Source organism: Taudactylus pleione, unplaced genomic scaffold, assembly GCF_031769625.1.
Source record: "Taudactylus pleione unplaced genomic scaffold, aTauple2 ptg000073l, whole genome shotgun sequence".
In the NCBI taxonomy this organism is placed as follows: domain Eukaryota; kingdom Metazoa; phylum Chordata; class Amphibia; order Anura; family Myobatrachidae; genus Taudactylus; species Taudactylus pleione.
This window is the reverse complement of record NW_028284475.1, coordinates 3093541-3114980: the sequence shown is the minus strand read 5'-3', so window position 1 is coordinate 3114980 and position 21440 is coordinate 3093541. Positions and strand designations below refer to the sequence as shown.

Sequence of the window (21440 nt, the reverse complement as noted above, 5' to 3'; positions counted from 1 at the left end):
TGTGAGAAGTCCAGGATCAGGATTCGGTTCTACTAGGAACCCCAAAGTGATTCTGAACTGTGACCCGGTTCGACACGGAACCCCTAATACTGGTTACACACAGGACGATCTGTTCAGCGAACGATATCACTGAATGATCTCCTTTGAATTCCCAGTGTCCTGGATGAACGATATTAATCGTCCACACACCAAAGATATCACCAACGAAGAGCAACCAACGATTGCAAACCCCTATGGAAAATGAATGATATCGCCCAGATTGGCCTGCACACGTGCCCGATGGACGATATCGTTATCGTCCAGCGGGAGAGCGCATCATTGGTCGTTCATTGCATACACACGGAATGATATAAACTATATGTCTTGAACAATATTGTTATCATTCATATCGTTGAAAGATATCGTTTCGTATGTATGCACCTTAAGTTCGAGTGTTTTCGGTTTTCTCAAAAATGTCGAGTAATACCTCCTACACACTCGTGGAGCTCGCTTCCATAATAGGCAGTAATATGTGCAGGCCAACATCGCAGGTATGTGTGGTGCCACATCGCCGAGAATTGGATTCCCGCTTTGCTGGACTTCTCACACTTGTTTTTTGTCCAATGACCACATTATGTTCTTTTTCTATCCCATATTACTTTAATTATCCACCTGAAAATGTGCCCTTGTTCCTTGTGTATTTGTAGTATTTTCACAAACTTCTTCCATTATTGTATTTCTCCAACTATTACTTATATCAGCTAAATGAGAACAGGGCCAGAGGTGTAATTAACACATTTTACAGTGGTTTTACCCTAAAATTACTTTGTAAAAAAACATCTCCCCCCCCCATCTAGTAGAACTATATGTTCCAAACGGGTTGGGTATGAAATGCCGATGACTAAATCCCAATGCCGCACATTTAAAAACATATGTTATTTTTTTCTAACAGAGCGAGTGTCTAACGTAAGGATAACGGCAGACCAAGAGGATCAGGAGATACTGGCCGGGAATAATGTGACTTTCACTTGCACCCTGCACTATGGCACCTCCCCTTCATTTACATGGCTGCATAATTCCAAGGTGGTGGATGTGAATTGTGCTCTGTACCAGTTCAGGCATAATGGGAAAGTTCTATACATAGAGTCTCTACAACAGCAACATTCTGGTAGCTATGAGTGTCAGGTCAGCAACAAATTCTCATCCGCCAAGAGCAACACCCTGAGGATCAGCGTCATAGGTAAGAATCCGCAGTATTCCGTTAGCCCAACTTCCACCTGACTGATGATAAGTCGGGGGTTTATGTACTAAGCCTTACGAGCAGGGCCCTCTACCCTCTTGTGCTTCTCCCTACTTTAGTTTCATCTACTTCTAAAGCTGCATACACACACAACGATTTTTGAATGATTATCGTTTAACGATAATCGTTTGAAAAAAATCGTTCACTTTCTGAGTCAAACGATGAACGATAATCGTTCAAGCGCGTTCACATTTGTAGTTTGTAGTTCAGTCAGACTTGTCAACTCAACGATTTTCATTAAGGGAATATGCAAAAATCGTTTGTAGTTCAAAAAAAATCGTTCATTACACTTTAAAAAATCTGACAGATAATCTGACAGAAAATCGTTCAGAAAATCGTTGGTAACAAATCGTTGTGTGTGTGTGTATGCAGCTTTACTCACCACTAAGGCACCTAACACTTGGCTGCTTATGCTCTGTTGCTTATCTGGGTGTTATGGTCACTAATGTAGCAATATATATTATCCATGTCCTGTATTGTATTGTTCTGTAAGTCACTTGTCTACAATTTGTTTACGTACTTTGTAAGGCGCTGCGGAACACTTGTGGCGCCATATAAATAAATAATAATAATAATAATAATAATAATAATAAGCCTTGGAGAGAGATGAAATGGACGGAGATAATGGACCAACCAATCAACTACTAACTGGCCGTGTTTGAAAAATGGCAGTTAGGAGCTGATTGGTTGGTACTTAATCTCTGTCCACTTTATCTCTCTCCCCATTTCCATAATCACAATGCTTTCTTTACCTACCATTCTGTATTTCCCACTTTAAATGAAGTATTGACATTGAGAATCCTGACTATGAAGCCGCGACACATTTTACGATCTGTTCCCAGTTTGGTTTAATCTCTTCTTATGTTATTGTGGTCAGTTCATCTTTGCTACAGTGCTCCTGGTAACGGGCAATATACAGCACTGACCTGGTAACATGCAATATACTGCACTGACCTGGTAACATGCAATATACCGCACTGACCTGGTAACATGCAATATACTGCACTGACCTGGTAACATGCAATATACCGCACTGACCTGGTAACATGCAGTATACCGCACTGACCTGGTAACATGCAATATACCGCACTGACCTGGTAACATGCAATATACCGCACTGACCTGGTAACCTGCAATATACTGCACTGACCTGGTAACCTGCAATATACTGCACTGACCTGGTAACCTGCAATATACCGCACTGACCTGGTAACCTGCAATATACCGCACTGACCTGGTAACATGCAATATACCGCACTGCCCTGGTAACATGCAATATACCGCACTGACCTGGTAACATGCAATATACTGCACTGACCTGGTAACGTGTAATATACCGCACTGATCTGGTAACATGCAATATACAGCACTGACCTGGTAACCTGCAATATACCGCACTGACCTGGTAACCTGCAATATACCGCACTGACCTGGTAACCTGCAATATACCGCACTGACCTAGTAACATGCAATATACCGCACTGACCTAGTAACATGCAATATACCGCACTGACCTGGTAACATGCAATATGCTGCACTGACCTGATAACCTGCAATATGCTGCACTGACCTGATAACCTGCAATATACCGCACTGACCTGGTAACATGCAATATACTGCACTGACCTGGTAACGTGTAATATACCGCACTGATCTGGTAACATGCAATATACAGCACTGACCTGGTAACCTGCCATATACTGCACTGACCTGGTAACCTACCATATACTGCACTGACCTGGTAACCTGCCATATACTGCACTGACCTGGTAACATGCAATACACTGCACTGACCTGGTAACCTGCAATATACCGCACTGACCTGGTAACCTGCAATATACCGCACTGACCTGGTAACCTGCAATATACTGCACTGACCTGGTAACCTGCAATATACTGCACTGACCTGGTAACCTGCAATATACCGCACTGACCTGGTAACATGCAATATACCGCACTGACCTGGTAACCTGCAATATACTGCACTGATCTGGTAACCTGCAATATACCGCACTGACCTGGTAACATGCAGTATACCGCACTGACCTGGTAACATGCGATATACCGCACTGATCTGGTAACGTGCAATATACTGCACTGATCTGGTAACGTGCAATGTACAGCACTGACCTGGTAACCTGCAATATACCGCACTGACCTGGTAACCTGCAATATACTGCACTGACCTGGTAACCTGCAATATACCGCACTGACCTGGTAACATGCAATATACCGCACTGACCTGGTAACCTGCAATATACTGCACTGATCTGGTAACCTGCAATATACCGCACTGACCTGGTAACATGCAGTACACCGCACTGATCTGGTAACGTGCAATATACTGCACTGATCTGGTAACATGCAATATACAGCACTGACCTGGTAACCTGCAATATACCGCACTGACCTGGTAACCTGCAATATACCGCACTGACCTGGTAACCTGCAATATACCGCACTGACCTGGTAACATGCAATATACCGCACTGACCTGGTAACCTGCAATATACTGCACTGATCTGGTAACCTGCAATATACCGCACTGACCTGGTAACATGCAGTATACCGCACTGACCTGGTAACATGCGATATACCGCACTGATCTGGTAACGTGCAATATACTGCACTGATCTGGTAACCTGCAATATACCGCACTGACCTGGTAACCTGCAATATACCGCACTGACCTGGTAACCTGCAATATACCGCACTGACCTGGTAACCTGCCATATACCGCACTGACCTGGTAACCTGCAATATACCGCACTGACCTGGTAACCTGCCATATACTGCACTGACCTGGTAACATGCAATATACCGCACTGACCTGGTAACATGCAATATACTGCACTGACCTAGTAAACCTGCAATATACCGCACTGACCTGGTAACCTGCAATATACCGCACTGACCTGGTAACCTGCAATATACCGCACTGACCTGGTAACCTGCAATATACCGCACTGACCTGGTAACGTGCAATATACCGCACTGACCTGGTAACCTGCAATATACCGCACTGACCTGGTAACATGCAATATACCGCACTGACCTGGTAACATGCAATATACCGCACTGACCTGGTAACATGCAATATACTGCACTGACCTGGTAACGTGTAATATACCGCACTGACCTGGTAACATGCGATATACCGCACTGACCTGGTAACGTGCAATATACCGCACTGACCTGGTAACCTGCCATATACCGCACTGACCTGGTAACCTGCCATATACCGCACTGACCTGGTAACCTGCCATATACTGCACTGACCTGGTAACCTGCCATATACTGCACTGACCTGGTAACATGCAATACACTGCACTGACCTGGTAACATGCAATACACTGCACTGACCTGGTAACCTGCAATATACTGCACTGACCTGGAAAGTTACTGTCATGCAGTCTCCACAGTTACAGAGCCAATCAAATTACAAGAGATGACTGTAGTCCTGGCTTGAAGTAATCATTGGGGACCATTTTAGGATCTGATTCAGAGATTTACATAAAACTCTGATGTTTAATGATCTGCACATTTGCAGGAGCCGCACTGAACATTTGCAGAGCTGGTCCTGTGATGTTGGTCGCAGTGCCCCAAAAGCCACAGCAGAGTGGCATGCAGCTGGCGTTTGGGGGAGGTAACAGGAGCGTTCCAGAAATTGGGGACTCAGAGAATGTTCCTAACAGGTAGCGGGGAAAAAAACAGGGAAGCAGGGCTGGATTGGGACCAAAAAGCAGCCTTGGCACAGAAAGGAAGCCTGCCTGCGTTCTTGTGTGTACCCAAAGTTAATAAAAAAGTTTTGGCCACAAATTAACAACTTAAGTGGCACCATCAGTGATAGGGCTGCTGGCTGTAGTTTCCTTTGGAGTTACTGAAGGCCCAAAAGACTGGTTGCGACTGAGTTTGGCCCTTGAAGTGCTCCCATCGCTTGACCATTTGTTTTAAATAAAATGAGGTGTGTGTGACTAAGTTAGGCCGTTCCACCAGTAAGAAAAGCTCTGGTAACAAAGACAAGCCCACTGACATGCCAACAGGCCCAAACAACCCTTCTTGCCAGTTCAGGTCTGATTGGAAGGTACCAGCAGGGTGCCACGTCGGGCCATCCGTCCACAAAACATTTAGCATTTATTTGAGAAATAGAACATGGATTGAATGCAGAACAACTCCTCTTCTCTTACAGAGCCTATTGCTGGTGTCAGAATTACTACGGAAAGGAAGACCCTCTCTCTGGTGCCCGGAGACAGCGTTACGTTTACTTGCGCAGTGTCACAAGGCATTGCCACGTCTTTCCTGTGGATTCACAATCAGGAGCAAGTGGACACAGACCCAGGAAGGTACCACGTTAAGGACAATGGAAAGGTGCTATATATAAAGTCTACGCAAGCACTCCATGGAGGAACATACCAATGTAAGGCAATCAAAAATGTCTCATTAAAAAGGAACATGGTTCTATTGAGCGATATTCTGACCATCAGCATCTCAGGTGCGTCCATTTCTGGTAGAAGAATCATATATTTTAATGAATTGTGAGGCCAACTCCTTGTGGCCAGTGACCAGAGTGAGTCACCATATTAGTTGACATGTACTATTCCGGAATTACCATGGTAGGGTAGACAGTCTGTATTTCGGGTCTCTGAGTCTGATTCAGAGGGGTGTTGCTAACTGCACGCGATTCCGATATTCATGCAGTTGGCTATTGTTGGAAGTACTGCGCATGTATCCAAGTCACACAGCGAATGCATCCTAGTGGTTATCATCGGTAGGCGCAGGACATTTTTGGACAAGAGAGGCGTGGATTCAGTGGGCGATCCCGAGAGGTAAGGACAGGGACTGCGTCGACGGACGCTGTTACCTGGCCTCGCAAACCGCCTAGCCTGAGTAAGCTGAGGCTTATTCAGCTGGCCGTCCACTATCGTGACCATCGGCCACCGATGGTCACGATAGTGATCCCAGCCTGCAACCTCGGTCGCGGTGCTGGGATCACAGATGCAACAGGGGGTGTCGTACAGGGGGTGTCATACACCTCCTGCTGCATTTGCATATTAGCAAGGACGGAATTGCAAAGCCTCCTGCGTGCTGCCTGCGTGCTGCCTGCGTGCTGCCTGTGTGCTGCCTGCGTGCTGCCTGCGTGCTGCCTGCGAGCTGCCTGCATGCTGCCTGCGTGCTGCCTTTGCAATTCCGTCCAATGCTGAATGACCCCCACTCTCCCCCCCTCAAAAAAAAATCAATGATTAAAATGTTACACTTTCATCTTAATCATGTTGAAATAATTATTTACTATGTCTCAGCCCTCGGTGTCTTTATTACGTTATGTTATATCAGAATAAATACTCAGCATGTACTGTATATCTGCTGATGATACTCTGCCTCTATATTCATTTTTGTAAAACTCCTGTTAAATCTATTTAAATAACAGTCCATTAAGTAATTATAGGATGAACGTGAACAGTACAAATTGTCACATCAATAACCTCTGATTGCTTTAAACAACATTTTTTGCCCACTTGTTACCGCAGCTAAATTGAAGACCCAGTTGGTACAGGTTACATAATCTGACCCTTCAGTCTCTCTGTGTCTCCTCACACTATGTGATCAGGGATGCAGCAGGTGACACCACTAGTATAGCTGCTCCTGTCTGTTCCATTATACCAGGGGAGTCACATGCTCTTCTGATGCTGCCTAATGGAATCAGGACCTGTATGTACAGTGTCGCTGTTTTATAATTACAATAGTCCCAGTTCCTGGAGGTCATAGGGGCTGATTTAGTGGTGGACGCTAAAGGCACAGTCTCTGCATCCTTTTACGCAGCGGCTGTGCGAAATTACGTAAAAGCTGCAGAAGGCGTCTTATGTAAAGTGATGCCCACTGCCGGCTTATCTGAAGGTGCAGCATCGGATTAACTGCGTGACGATCAGTCATGTGAGTGACTCTCAGGTTACTGGTGATGTCTGGTGAAATCACGCTGCGGGGGCCTACAAAGCTGCCGGCACTGGCGCAACCACCGGCTCCGCAGCACCTCAGAATACTGGGCCATCGCTCCCCCGTTTTCCAGAATGCACTCCGTCACCGACCCCCAAACATAAGGCAGCGTGTCATTCATTCTGCAGCTTTATGGGCACGGCAAGCACCAAGCAGGAGCAGCTCGGGTCGTAATTGCCCGAAGTTTCCAGTTCATGCTCGCTTCCTACTACTGTCTCATACTAATCTATCTAACCACAAATCTCTTATCTCCTTCCAATCCACCCACCCACGCTGCCCCATTGCTACCTGTAACTCCCTACTTTGCCCCCTCTACTCCACCATTGCCCACCTCCCTCTATGCCCTGGAATTTGCCACCCACGTCACAAGCAAAATGATACCAATCTGCAGTGTTATCTCCTCTGTTCAGCCATCCCCTTCCCACTGTTACCCTCCACCACCTGACTTCATTCCCTTCCTGCCTTCTCTCCCACCGCTGGGAATTAAGTCTACATCCTCCTTCCCTGGTCTCCCCCGGCTACTTGATACCTCAACCCTATATCCTACTACCCTCCTTTACTTTCTCTCTCCAGTTGTTTCCGCAACAATCTTTTTTCTTAACCTGTCCCTTTGGCTGTGTCTTTGTTCCTGTGGCTCTGTCCCCACTTGCTACAAACACACCTTAGTCTAACCCATCCTTAACCATGACTCTCACTCTCTCCCTCGATCATGCTTTCTTCTGTCGCTCAAGTCTGCTGCCTTGGTGTTGTCCTTGCCTTTGATCTGCGCACTTTCAGGCCATCTCTCAATCCGACCATTCCAGCTCTGGAACATCTAGTAATATTCTATTGGTTAGGCATTAGGGGGGGTTCAGGTTGCTGAAGGGAAGGGTTAAGGTTAGGCACTAGGTGGAAGGTTATGCTGGCCATACACGGTAAGATTTTTTTGTCCAACCATCCAACTAGTTGGTTGGTTGGAATGAAAATCTGGAAACGTATGGGAGTAAATGATGATCAGGAATTTGCTCCAAAATGCCACAAAATAGATTAAAATGGACGTCAGACAAGGTTGGTAAATGTTTGCTCTAAACAATTTGTTCAAACAACAGTTTTTGTCCATTTTCCTGCATTTGGGAGCAAATTGCTGATTGTCATTTGCTTTCATACCTTACCAGATTTTCATTCCAACCAACCAACCAACGTGTATGGCCAGCATTAGGCTACAGGAGGGGAGGGTTAGGGTTAGGCCTTAGGGGGAGGGTTAGGCTACAGGAGGGGAGGGTTAGGGTTAGGCACTAGCAGGAGGGTAAGGCATTTGAAGGCGGGTTAGGTTTAGGCACTAGGGAGAGGTTTAGGCATTTGAAGGAGGGTTAGTGTTAGGCCCTAGGGGGAGGGTTAGGATTAGGCACTAGGGGGAGGGATAGGCATTTGAAGGAGGGTTAGGGTTAGGCACCGGGGGGAGGGTTAGGGTTAGGCACTAGGGGGAGGGTTTGGCATTTGAAGGAGGGTTAGGGTTAGGCCCTAGGGGGAGGGTTAGGGTTAGGCTACAGAAGGGGAGGGTTAGGGTTAGGCTGTGGGATAAGAGGGTTAGGATTAGGCTAAAGGAGGGGAGGGTTAGGGATAGGCTGTGAGAGCAGAGGTTTAGGGTTAGGCTATGGGTGTGGAGGTTAGGTTTTGGCGCTAGGGGGAGGGTTAGGACTAGGCTATGGTAGGGGAGCAGAGGGTTGAAATAAGGCACTAGGGAAAGGGTTCGGATTAGGCTGTGGGAGGGGAGATTAGGCACTATGGGGAGAACCTAGGCTCCTGGAGGCGAGCAGAGGGTCAGGATTAGGCTGCTGGAGGGAAGGTTAGGGTTTGGCACTAGGGGGAGGGTTAGGGTTTGGCACTAGGGGGAGGGTTAGGGTTAGGCACTAGGGGGAGGGTTAGGGTTTGGCACTAGGGGAAGGGTTAGGGTTAGGCACTTGTAGCCTAATTCTGTGCCAATTGTTGTGGTTTTACAAGAATACACAAAAGGTATGTTTTATTGAATAACTTTAAAAGAGCTGTTGACTGTTTCATATGACTATTTTGTCTGCGTATACGTATGTGTATGGCCTGAATGAGAATAAATATACTACTGGCGGTGCCTTGCTAGAGGTAAACCAGACGTTTCCGTGGCATGGTGGTGTTACACAATACCAGACAGTTGGGCACTGTTATTTTAATACTGCATCAAAAATAAGAGAATCCCAAGAAAGAAAGTAAAGTAGACTAAATTCCATCACGAAACGTCTGTAAATAAATGCACTGTTATAAGTGGTGCTAATTCATCTACATCGCTCTCTTTCAGATAAAAGTCATTCATACTTGGTATCAACAATTTTATTGTCAGCAATACTGGTTATTATCCTCATCTCTATTATCGTCTACAAGTACCGGAGCAAATTGGTTAAAAGCTTCATGAACGGCCATCCAGAACAAATCAGAGGTAAGTGGAAAAAACACTTTGTAACATTACAGAAAATTTAAAATGGATTCACTTCAAGAGACAGTACTGATTATATTTTATTTGGTTATGTTTTGGAAACAATAGATATATGAGGATGGTTCAGTAAATGAGGTAACACGAGCTCTCAGTGCGTAAAGTTATTAATCTCGTACATATAAATAATAGTATGGCCTTGGTACAGATTATTTTTCCATATAGTCCCCATACTTGTCTAAGCATTTGTTCTAACGGTACACCAAGGCACCTATTCCGGCATAGAAGATATCAGTGACAAGCGCCTGAAGCCAGGACATGGCGGCTTGCTGAGCTTCACCGCCGGTTGCTAATCGCCTTCCATCTAGGTGCTTGTTCAATGGTCTAAAGAAATCACTCGGTGCCAGGTCAGGGCTGTAGGGAGACTGGTCCAGTACCTCCCAATGGTAGCACTATAATAATATCCAGCGTGTGGTTGGCGGAGTGTGGCCTGGCGTTATCGTGCAGCAATACGACGCCTGTTCACAGCAACCCAGGTCATTTTCCATTAATTGCCCTCCGCGACCAGCTCAATGTGTCACAATAGCGGTCACAGTATCTCCCTTGTGAGGACATGAACAAGCAGCACGCCCTTGTGGTTCCAAATCACAGTCGCCATGACCTTCTTTGCTGATGGAGTTGTTTTGTATATCATTGAAGGGGGGGGTCGGGAGGCTTGCCTGCCTTTCCGGGGGGCCGGGAGCCGCACCCGATTTTCAGGTCTGTCCTCCTCAAACAGTGCGGCACAAATTGATATCTGTGGTGGACGTGCTTGGCCGGCCGGATCGCTGATCATATTGTCAATGTCTATCCTGTCGTTATCAAAGGCCGTGCACCAAACCCACGGTGCACGGCCTCTGTGACATGACACTATCACCGTACACCTCGGCAAGTTGGCGCTAAATTTCAGCTGCTGATCTGCCCTTTACACGCACGTGTGACCCCGCCAGTCCTGCCATCTTACAGCTGATGTGGGGACAGTGTGACTGATATGAGGCGCAGTCTAATAGCCATGAGGGGAAGCAGCGGTCTGCCTGCTCTGTCCTAGCGGGAGCTTAGAATGAGATAGAGAACACGTGAGAGGTCTTGTTACCTTACTTACTGAGCCACCCTCGTACAAATTTGCAGAATGGAAACATGGCTCTTTGCTTTATCCATACCTGAAATGTTTCCAACTTCAAGTCTTTGGGCCTGATTATAGGTGGAGGCAGTGCCGATGTTTGAGTAAATGAGCCATTTTTTTGTATTGCGCATATGAGTCGCACAGCGATGACTTAGAGATGGCTGTCGCAGTGAGGATTTGGATGCAGAGTGATTGACAGGTAGTTACCGATTGTGGGAGGTAATGGGGGTGTGGTGAGATCAAACGAAGGCGAGTCGTGACTGTTGCATGGTGTTGTCCCAGCCTGCGACTGCAAATTCACACGCAGTGGTTAAGGTTAAAGCTCCGGCGGGTTACTTCCGACCGACTTTCTGAGTGATCATACAGTTTCTCAGATGTCCGATGTTACATTTGTGTACACAAGTCGCAGACTTGTGATGCTGCTAGTGGGCGTCGCATTACAAATTCCAGCGGCTGCAAAATTGACATATTAGGGGTTAATGTTATGCTACTTACCTCCAGGCGACGGGATTCTGATGCCGCTGTCTGGCCGCCAGGATCCGGTACCCAACACAGCTGTGATAGTTGCACCTGTTCTGTGTTACAGATGATCAAATATTTGTTAGATTACTTAATTGGTATAAAATCACTTCATATCTCATAACGTACTTGGCCAGATCTGTGGACAAGTTCACCTGACACTGTACCCGATTCGCAGATTCACGATTATTGTGCGCAGGACCCATCCTGCGAGTGTGCAGAATGGGTCCTTCATAGTCGCACACAGACCATTATATGCCTCTGCCTCATTGACAGGTTGAGGCATTTAAGAGGCGGTGCGGGGGCGGCCGGCTTTTTCCGGAAACAGGGGAGTATCTGCCCCATTTTCCGGGAGTGGCCAGCCATGGACGCAGTGTCCTGTGATCGCAAGCCAGCCATCCTGAGTAAGCTGATGCTAACTTAGTTGGCCGGTGGTCCCAGCCTGCGACCTCCATCACTGTTGCGATCCTCGCTGAACCACCCTCACTGTCAGATGTGGAACACTTGGGATTTGGGATGAATGAATGCATACACATAGGGGCATATTCAATTGGGTGTGGGCTGGGGTATATATTTTTTTTGTGAGCCGGGAGCTTTTATTTAATGCACCTCCGCAGCAAGCGTGATTTTTCCTAAAATCCTTATTTTTATGAAAAATCATTGGGACTTGCTCTGGCACCCCGGCATCACCCCCCTAAGGAGTAATTAAGCAATTGGAAGTTTCCAATTAGCTTAATTAGTCCTTAATTATTTACCTTCTGCAGCGCTGTCTTCTGCATCCATCGTCGGGAGCCGGCTCTTCTGCAGCAGGGTGAGTATGTCAGGGTGTGTGGTGCTTGTAAGTGTGTATGACTGTGTGTGTGACCCCCTGTGTATATGTGGCTCCCCCGGAATGGGCGCTGGGAGAACTGCATTTCCCAGCAGCCCTTGCCCCTCCCACCAGCCCCTTCTCCAGTAAGAAGATAGAGATGAGATCACCGGAGACCCCCGGGCAGGTAAGTGAAGAACACTTTTATTTTTTTTACACGGCGCGGGTTTTTCAGTGCTAAAAACCCTGCAAACACAATTTTTTTAACTGGATACCACGGGAATCGGGAGCGCGCATACCTGCGGTATTCCAAAATTTGGCGTGAGTGGCGCAAGGTTTTTTACCTCAGTAAACCCCACGCCCAATTGAATATGCCCCATAGTGTATAAGTAGATGATTTAGGGCCTGATTCAGATCCGAACGCAATGCCGATATTTATGTAGTTTGAGAAATTGTTATCCATTGCGTATGAGTAAAAGCCGTACTGCGCACGTGCAGCGGTTTTGCGATCATGCACACAAAGATGATCACTTGCATTGTGAGTGACAGATAGTCAGCGCGTGGGGTGGTTAGAGAAACACGGGCGTGTCTGACCAGTTCAACACTGTTTTCTGGGCGTGCATAAATCAGCCACTGTATCTTTGCTAGCAGCAGGAGACCCCTTTGTGTGTCTGGTGACCGCTGTGTGTCTGGTGACCACTGTGTATGTGGCAGCAGGAGAGCCCTCTGTGTGTCTGGTGACCGCTGTGTGTGTAGCAGCAGGAGAGTCCTCTGTGTGTCTGGTGACCGCTGTGTGAGCGGCAGCAGGAGAGCCCTCTGTATGTCTGGTGACCGCTGTGTGTGTGGCAGCAGGAGAGCTCCCTGTGTGTCTGGTGACCGCTGTGTGTGTGGCAGCAGGAGAGCCCTCTGTATGTCTGGTGACCGCTGTGTGTGTGGCAGCAGGAGAGCCCTCTGTATGTCTGGTGACCGGCTGTGTGTGCGGCAGCAGGAGAGCTCCCTGTGTGTCTGGTGACCGCTGTGTATGTGGCAGCAGGAGAGCCCTCTGTGTGTCTGGTGACCGCTGTGTGTGTGGCAGCAGGAGAGCCCTCTGTGTGTCTGGTGACCGCTGTGTGTGTGGCAGCAGGAGAGCCCCCTGTGTGTCTGGTGACCGCTGTGTGTGTGGCAGCAGGAGAGCCCTGTGTGTGTCTGGAGACCGGCTGTGTGTGTGGCAGCAGGAGAGCCCTCTGTGTGTCTGGTGACCGCTGTGTGTGCGGTAGCAGGTGAGCCCTCTGTGTGTCTGGTGACCGCTGTGTGTGTGGCAGCAGGAGAGCCCTCTGTGTGTCTGGTGACCGCTGTGTGTGTAGCAGCAGGAGAGTCCTCTGTGTGTCTGGTGACCGCTGTGTGAGCGGCAGCAGGAGAGCCCTCTGTATGTGTGGTGACCGCTGTGTGTGCGACAGCAGGAGAGCCCTCTGTGTGTCTGGTGACCGCTGTGTGTGCTGCAGCAGGAGAGCCCTCTGTGTGTGTGGCAGCAGGAGAGCCCTCTGTGTGACTGGTGATCGCTGTGTGTGCAGCAGCAGGAGAGCCCTCTGTGCGTCTGGTGACCGCTGTGTGTGTGACAGCAGGAGAGCCCTCTGTATGTGTGGTGACCACTGTGTGTGCGACAGCAGGAGAGCCCTCTGTGTGTCTGGTGACCGCTGTGTGTCTGGTGACCGCTGTGTATGCGGCAGCAGGAGAGCCCCCTGTGTGTCTGGTGACCGCTGTGTATGTGGCAGCAGGAGAGCCCTCTGTGTGTCTGGAGACTGGCTGTGTGTGTGGCAGCAGGAGAGCCCTCTGTGTGTCTGGTGACCGCTGTATGTGTTGCAGTAGGAGAGCCCTCTGTGTGTCTGGTGACCGCTGTGTATGTGGCAGCAGGAGAGCCCTCTGTGTGACTGGTGACCGCTGTGTGTGCGGCAGCAGGAGAGCCCCCTGTGTGTCTGGAGACCGGCTGTGTGTATGGCAGCAGGAGAGCTCTCTGTGTGTCTGGAGACCGCTGTGTGTGTGGCAGCAGGAGAGCCCTCTGTGTGTCTGGTGACCGCTGTCTGTGTGGCAGCAGGAGAGCCCTCTGTGTGTCTGGTGACCGCTGTGTGTGTGACAGCAGGAGAGCCCTCTGTGTGACTGGTGATCGCTGTGTGTGCGGCAGCAGGAGAGCCCTCTGTGCGTCTGGTGACCGCTGTGTGTGTGACAGCAGGAGAGCCCTCTGTGTGTGTGGTGACCGCTGTGTGTGCGACAGCAGGAGAGCCCTCTGTGTGTCTGGTGACCGCTGTGTGTGTGACAGCAGGAGAGCCCTCTGTGTGTCTGGTGACCGCTGTGTATGCGGCAGCAGGAGAGCCCCCTGTGTGTCTGGTGACCGCTGTGTATGTGGCAGCAGGAGAGCCCTCTGTGTGTCTGGAGACCGGCTGTGTGTGTGGCAGCAGGAGAGCCCTCTGTGTGTCTGGTGACCGCTGTGTGTGTTGCAGTAGGAGAGCCCTCTGTGTGTCTGGTGACCGCTGTGTATGTGGCAGCAGGAGAGCTCTCTGTGTGTCTGGTGACTGCTGTGTGTGCGGCAGCAGGAGAGTCCTCTGTGTGTCTGGTGACCGGCTGTGTGTGTGGCAGCAGGAGAGCCCTCTGTGTGTCTGGTGACCGCTGTGTGTGTGGCAGCAGGAGAGCCCTCTGTGTGTCTGGTGACCGCTGTGTATGTGGCAGCAGGAGAGCCCTCTGTGTGACTGGTGACCACTGTGTGTGCGGCGGCAGGAGAGCCCCCTGTGTGTCTGATGACCTGCTGTGTGTGGCAGCAGGAGAGCCCTCTGTGTGTCTGGTGACTGCTGTGTGTGTGGCAGCAGGAGAGTCCTCTGTGTGTCTGGTGACCGCTGTGTGAGCGGCAGCAGGAGAGCCCTCTGTGTGTCTGGTGACCGCTGTGTGTGTGTCTGGTGACCGCTGTGTGAGCGGCAGCAGGAGAGCCCTCTGTGTGTCTGGTGACCGGCTGTGTGTGTGGCAGCAGGAGAGCCCTCTGTGTGTCTGGTGATCGCTGTGTGTGTGGCAGCAGGAGAGCCCTCTGTGTCTGGTGACCGCTGTGTATGTGGCAGCAGGAGAGCCCTCTGTGTGTCTGATGACCTGCTGTGTGTGGCAGCAGGAGAGCCCTCTGTGTGTCTGGTGACTGCTGTGTGTGTGGCAGCAGGAGAGTCCTCTGTGTGTCTGGTGACCGCTGTGTGAGCGGCAGCAGGAGAGCCCTCTGTGTGTCTGGTGACCGCTGTGTGTGTGTCTGGTGACTGCTGTGTGAGCGGCAGCAGGAGAGCCCTCTGTGTGTCTGGTGACCGGCTGTGTGTGTGGCAGCAGGAGAGCCCTCTGTGTGTCTGGTGATCGCTGTGTGTGTGGCAGCAGGAGAGCCCTCTGTGTCTGGTGACCGCTGTGTATGTGGCAGCAGGAGAGCCCTCTGTGTGTCTGGTGACTGCTGTGTGTGTGGCAGCAGGAGAGTCCTCTGTGTGTCTGGTGACCGCTGTGTGAGCGGCAGCAGGAGAGCCCTCTGTGTGTCTGGTGACCGCTGTGTGTGTGTCTGGTGACCGCTGTGTGAGCGGCAGCAGGAGAGCCCTCTGTGTGTCTGGTGACCGCTGTGTGTGTGGCAGCAGGAGAGCCCTCTGTGTGTCTGGTGACCGCTGTGTCTGTGGCAGCAGGAGAGCCCTCTGTGTGTCTGGTGACCGCTGTGTGTGTTGCAGCAGGAGAGCCCTCTGTGTGTCTGGTGACCGCTGTGTGTGTTGCAGCAGGAGAGACCTCTGTGTGACTGGTGACCGCTGTGTGTGTGGCAGCAGGAGAGCCCTCTGTGTGTCTGGTGACCGCTGTGTGTGGCAGCAGGAGAGACCTCTGTGTGTCTGGTGACCGCTGTGTGTGTGGCAGCAGGAGAGCCCTCTGTGTGTCTGGTGACCGCTGTGTGTGTGGCAGCAGGAGAGCCCTCTGTGTGTCTGGTGACCGCTGTGTATGTGGCAGCAGGAGAGCCCTCTGTGTGTCTGGTGACCGCTGTGTGTGTGGCAGCAGGAGAGCCCTCTGTGTGTCTGGTGACCGCTGTGTGTGTGGCAGCAGGAGAGCCCTCTGTGTGTCTGGTGACCGCTGTGTATGTGGCAGCAGGAGAGCCCTCTGTGTGTCTGGTGACCGCTGTGTGTGTGGCAGCAGGAGAGCCCTCTGTGTGTCTGGTGACCGCTGTGTGTGTGGCAGCAGGAGAGCCCTCTGTGTGTCTGGTGACCGCTGTGTGTGGCAGCAGGAGAGACCTCTGTGTGACTGGTGACCGCTGTGTGTGTGGCAGCAGGAGAGCCCTCTGTGTGTCTGGTGACCGCTGTGTATGTGGCAGCAGGAGAGCCCTCTGTGTGTCTGGTGACCGCTGTGTGTGTGGCAGCAGGAGAGCCCTCTGTGTGTCTGGTGACCGCTGTGTGTGGCAGCAGGAGAGACCTCTGTGTGACTGGTGACCGCTGTGTGTGGCAGCAGGAGAGACCTCTGTGTGACTGGTGACCGCTGTGTGTGTGGCAGCAGGAGAGCCCTCTGTGTGTCTGGTGACCGCTGTGTGTGGCAGCAGGAGAGCCCTCTGTGTGTCTGGTGACCGCTGTGTGTGGCAGCAGGAGAGACCTCTGTGTGTCTGGTGACCGCTGTGTGTGTGGCAGCAGGAGAGCCCTCTGTGTGTCTGGTGACCGCTGTGTGTGTGGCAGCAGGAGAGCCCTCTGTGTGTCTGGTGACCGCTGTGTATGTGGCAGCAGGAGAGTCCTCTGTGTGTCTGGTGACCGCTGTGTGTGTGGCAGCAGGAGATCCCTCTGTGTGACTGGTGACCGCTGTGTATGTGGCAGCAGGAGAGTCCTCTGTGTGTCTGGTGACCGCTGTGTGTGTGGCAGCAGGAGAGCCCTCTGTGTGTCTGGTGACCGCTGTGTGTGGCAGCAGGAGAGCCCTCTGTGTGTCTGGAGACCGCTGTGTGTGTGGTAGCAGGAGAGTCCTCTGTGTGTCTGGTGACCGCTGTGTCTGCAGCATCTTTGTCTTACTCAGAAGGCTGATGGCCATCTGATCTGTGTTCCATGTTTCCGATGTTTCTGGTTTTATGGGTGAGCGGCAGATGTAAGATGCTGTCAGCGGGTCTCTCAGCACTGGGCAGCGAATGAGTCATTGGCATATTGGATAACCAGATCTGTGTGCATTTCACCATTATATATTCTAGTGTCTCAACTCAGCAATAATAACGTTACCAAGAGTGTCATTATTTACCTATTTAATTCCCAGTGTTGGTCCATCGTGATGAGGACAGCCTTCTCGGTATGGACAGTCTGGACAGCTTTGAGAGGTCGGTATCACTACTGTATAAGAACAATATATTAAATTTTGCCTAACGTCGGGTTCTAGTTCTGTCCAGCAACAATCAAAAATATTTTAATTTTATGTCAGGGGCGGATTGGGATGGGAAACCAGCCAAGTCTGTGCCCATGACCTCAGATCCTGACCTTGCCACTCACAAAAAAAGGGGGCGACAGGCCACTGTTTTCAGGAACGCAGGCACCCGCACCACCCCGCCCTGCATGTGATTTTGTAGGACTCGTTGTACACATGCACAGAATCCTGATAATCTGATGAATCACACCCTATGTTTGCTGGATGTAACACAATAGCCTTAAATAACTATTATATGATGTGACCTAATATTCAGTATAATATTGGCCTCTGATTGCACCTTCCATGACCTGATATATCCCTGACTGCCCCATCCATAGCTGTCTCATCACGTTCTTCCTGCATACAGTATATCCCTGATTTACCCCCTCCATAGCTCTCTCTCACAAACAGTTTCTTCTAACACTGGGCCCTCACATACCCTCTCATAGCTCCCTCACTGCCCCCCCAATGGCACTAACTGTCCACCTCACAGCACTCCCCTCCCCTCCACTGTCCACCTCACAGTACTACTCTCCCCTCCACTGTCCACCTCACAGCACTACTCTCCCCTCCACTGTCCACCTCACAGCACTCCCCTCCCCTCCACTGTCCACCTCACAGTACTCCCCTCCCCTCCACTGTCCACCTCACAGCACTCCCCTCCCCTTCACTGTCCACCTCACAGCACTCCCCTCCCCTTCACTGTCCACCTCACAGCACTCCCCTCCCCTCCACCTCACAGCACTACTCTCCCCTCCACTGTCCACCTCACAGCACTCCCCTCCCCTCCACTGTCCACCTCACAGTACTCCCCTCCCCTCCCCTGTCCACCTCACAGCACTCCCTTCCCCTCCACTGTCCACCTCACAGCACTCCCCTCCCCTGTCCACCTCACAGCACTCCCCTCCCCTCCACTGTCCACCTCACAGTACTACTCTCCCCTCCACTGTCCACCTCACAGTACTACTCTCCCCTCCACTGTCCACCTCACAGCACTACTCTCCCCTCCACTGTCCACCTCACAGCACTACTCTCCCCTCCACTGTCCACCTCACAGCACTACTCTCCCATCCACTGTCCAACCTCACAGCACTCCCCTCCCCTCCACTGTCCACCTCACAGTACTACTCTCCCCTCCACTGTCCACCTCACAGTACTACTCTCCCCTCCCCTGTCCACCTCACAGCACTACTCTCCCCTGTCCACCTCACAGCACTACTCTCCCCTCCCCTTCACTGTCCACCTCACAGCACTACTCTCCCCTCCACTGTCCACCTCACAGCACTACTCTCCCATCCGCTGTCCAACCTCACAGTACTCCCCTCCCCTCCACTGTCCACCTCACAGCACTCCCCTCCCCTTCTCTGTCCACCTCACAGTACTACTCTCCCCTCCACTGTCCACCTCACAGTACTACTCTCCCCTCCACTGTCCACCTCACAAGTCAGGGCCGACTCCAGGGGTAGCCGCGCCCTGTGCTGGAGTCCTCTAAAGCATAGAAAATGGGGGTGTGGCCTAATTACCATAGTCCACGCTCTCTAAGCGACGTTATTTGGGGGTGTGCCCGCATGGCACGCCTCCCGTGTAACGTCAGGCTGGGGGTGAGCCCAGCACTCCGTCACTAGCTGGGCTACACCGGGGTCCGGCACTGCCGCGGAGATGCCCAACCTCTTGACCAGACCACCCGTGGGATACTTCGGCCCATAGGTGGAAAATCGGGATGTTGGGAGGAGTGCGCCCTCTATGTGGTGGCGCCCGTATTCAACCGCACTAGTTGAAGACCCAAAGAGCTGGCTCTGTCCCAAGCATTACCCTCCCCGTCAGCAAGCCGCCAGGCCACGTGCAATTCTGCTAGTGCCAGGCGTCTTTTAGCCAAAAATACGTCTACTGTGCTTATTAATTTAATATGCGACACTTGTACATCTGTGTGCGACTGATACCATAAACGGAATTTACCGGGGAATAAAGCCGCGACCGCTGCATTGTGGCACTTCGCACGCCGATTTAGAGACTCAGTCGCACACAGATATACAAGTGTCACATATCACATTAATCAGCAAAGTGGCCTGGTGCGTCCTGGGCGAATAACATTGCAACTTAGACTCATTTTCAGCACAAAGATGCTCAGTCTGTATTACAGGAAATTAGATTGGAGGTTATATCATCATCTTTGTGGCTCCAGCATTATCCTATGCTCGGTGATATTTGCTGTTTATGCTAAACAAAGTCATTTATGTTGCTTTTTGTTTTTGTCTTTCAGATTCTCCAATTCCCACCACTAAAGATGGAGAAACTGTAACCTAATGTTTTCGGAAATTAAAGTGACGATACAGATCCTGAAAGCTGGCAACATGAGGATTATTAATGACTTGGGCAATGATCTATAAGCTTGTGTAGTGGTGCATTTTGTTTGTGCGTATTATGTCCTTTCGGTCTGATTCGGAGTTGTATGCGAATGCTGCTGGAGCTGTGAATATTACAATTATGCTAATGCAACAGCGGCTCGGACTTGTACTGAGACGCCCACCGGAGCCATCGCAGCTGTCCACCTCTGCGCCCACAGCATAGGACGCAGATCGTGCAATCATCAACTTCCTGAGCGAGTCTGCGGTGACTCAGAATGGCCAGAGCCCTGTAACATACATATGGGATCGCAGACGCTGGACGTGACATGCCCCGAAATGGTCAAGACATGCCTGCGTTTATTGCCGACACTTCCCATTACTTCCCCTAAATGGACTTTGACTGCCAATCACAATGCATATAGACTCGCAGCGTGTGACTTACGCAATGTACCATGACAGATGTGTAGTGGTAAAAAAAATCGCTCCATGTACGAGACCGTCAGCAGAACTGTGAATCAGGCCCGATGCTCTGAATAATTGAAAGGATTTTGGATATTATACGCAACAACTAAAAATTCAAAAACTTGTTCCCAAATTATTACTTACCTGTGAGCTATGAGATTATGTCCCCGAAAGTCTTACCAGCACCTGGCGCTACTGTGCTCACTCCATTAATATGTACTGTATGTCCTCATACACCATCGTTGCAGTTGCGCCAAGCAGCCCACCATGAATCTCAGCTGCGCCAAGCGTCCTATTCATTTAAATTGTGCATCTTATTCTCACTAATAAAACAACTGCGACATATGTACTTTGCGTTGATCAATTTAAGGTGTGACATTTGTACATCTGAATCTGTGTATGCCGTCATACGATGCAGCGGCCAGATTACCTGGATTTCTGACCGCTCCGGTGATAGATCGAGGCCACACGTCATGCTCCTGGCGCCAGATTCTCACAGGTTATGTATTCCATATAAAGGGCCTGCAGCCAGGACTCAGCGCCAATTCACTCTTCTGCAGTGCCCTGTGTCCATCTCTAAAGGGCTGTGGTGCTGTCACTGTGGCCCTCACTTAGGGGCTCTGGTGCTGTCACTGTGGCCATCCACCTTAGTCAATTCCTTTACAGTGATGGTGCCCTGACTCCAACATCGCATGACTCCATATTTGTCAGCCATAAGTGAAAAAAAAAATTAGAATATTGTATTTGTACTGTTCTGCACCCCAGTACGCTGTAGTACCCCAGAGCACATGCATAAAAGTGGTCTGACGCTACGCAGTGTGAGCCAGCTGAAAAAATAAACTGTGTGGTATTTGTTAGTAGTGTGCATGTACTTTTTACTATCTAATATAAGGGTAGGTGGGAGGGCCCAAGGACAATGCCATATTGCTTTTCTGCAATGTGTCAATGTTTCCTAGATGTGCTGTAAACCGCTGTGCGTTTGTGCTGCTGCTCTGTCACTTAGTAACCAGCCAGCTCGCTGCGGCCTTTGGCCAATATTGGTGAAA

At 50.3% G+C, this 21440-nt stretch overlaps 1 protein-coding gene across 1 annotated transcript in view; it reads left to right on the top strand.

The window, feature by feature from the left end:
- The window catches only part of LOC148532531 (Fc receptor-like protein 5), a 39708-nt gene extending 18997 nt beyond the window's left edge, over positions 1-20711 (top strand). The window contains exons 12-16 of the mRNA XM_088467700.1: positions 932-1219; positions 5469-5771; positions 9576-9713; positions 17441-17501; positions 19848-20711. Coding sequence (XP_088323826.1) covers positions 932-1219; positions 5469-5771; positions 9576-9713; positions 17441-17501; positions 19848-19869 — 812 coding nt within the window. The 3' untranslated portion in view covers positions 19870-20711. The remainder of the gene's footprint in view (positions 1-931; positions 1220-5468; positions 5772-9575; positions 9714-17440; positions 17502-19847) is intronic.
- Positions 20712-21440: the final 729 nt, after the last annotated feature.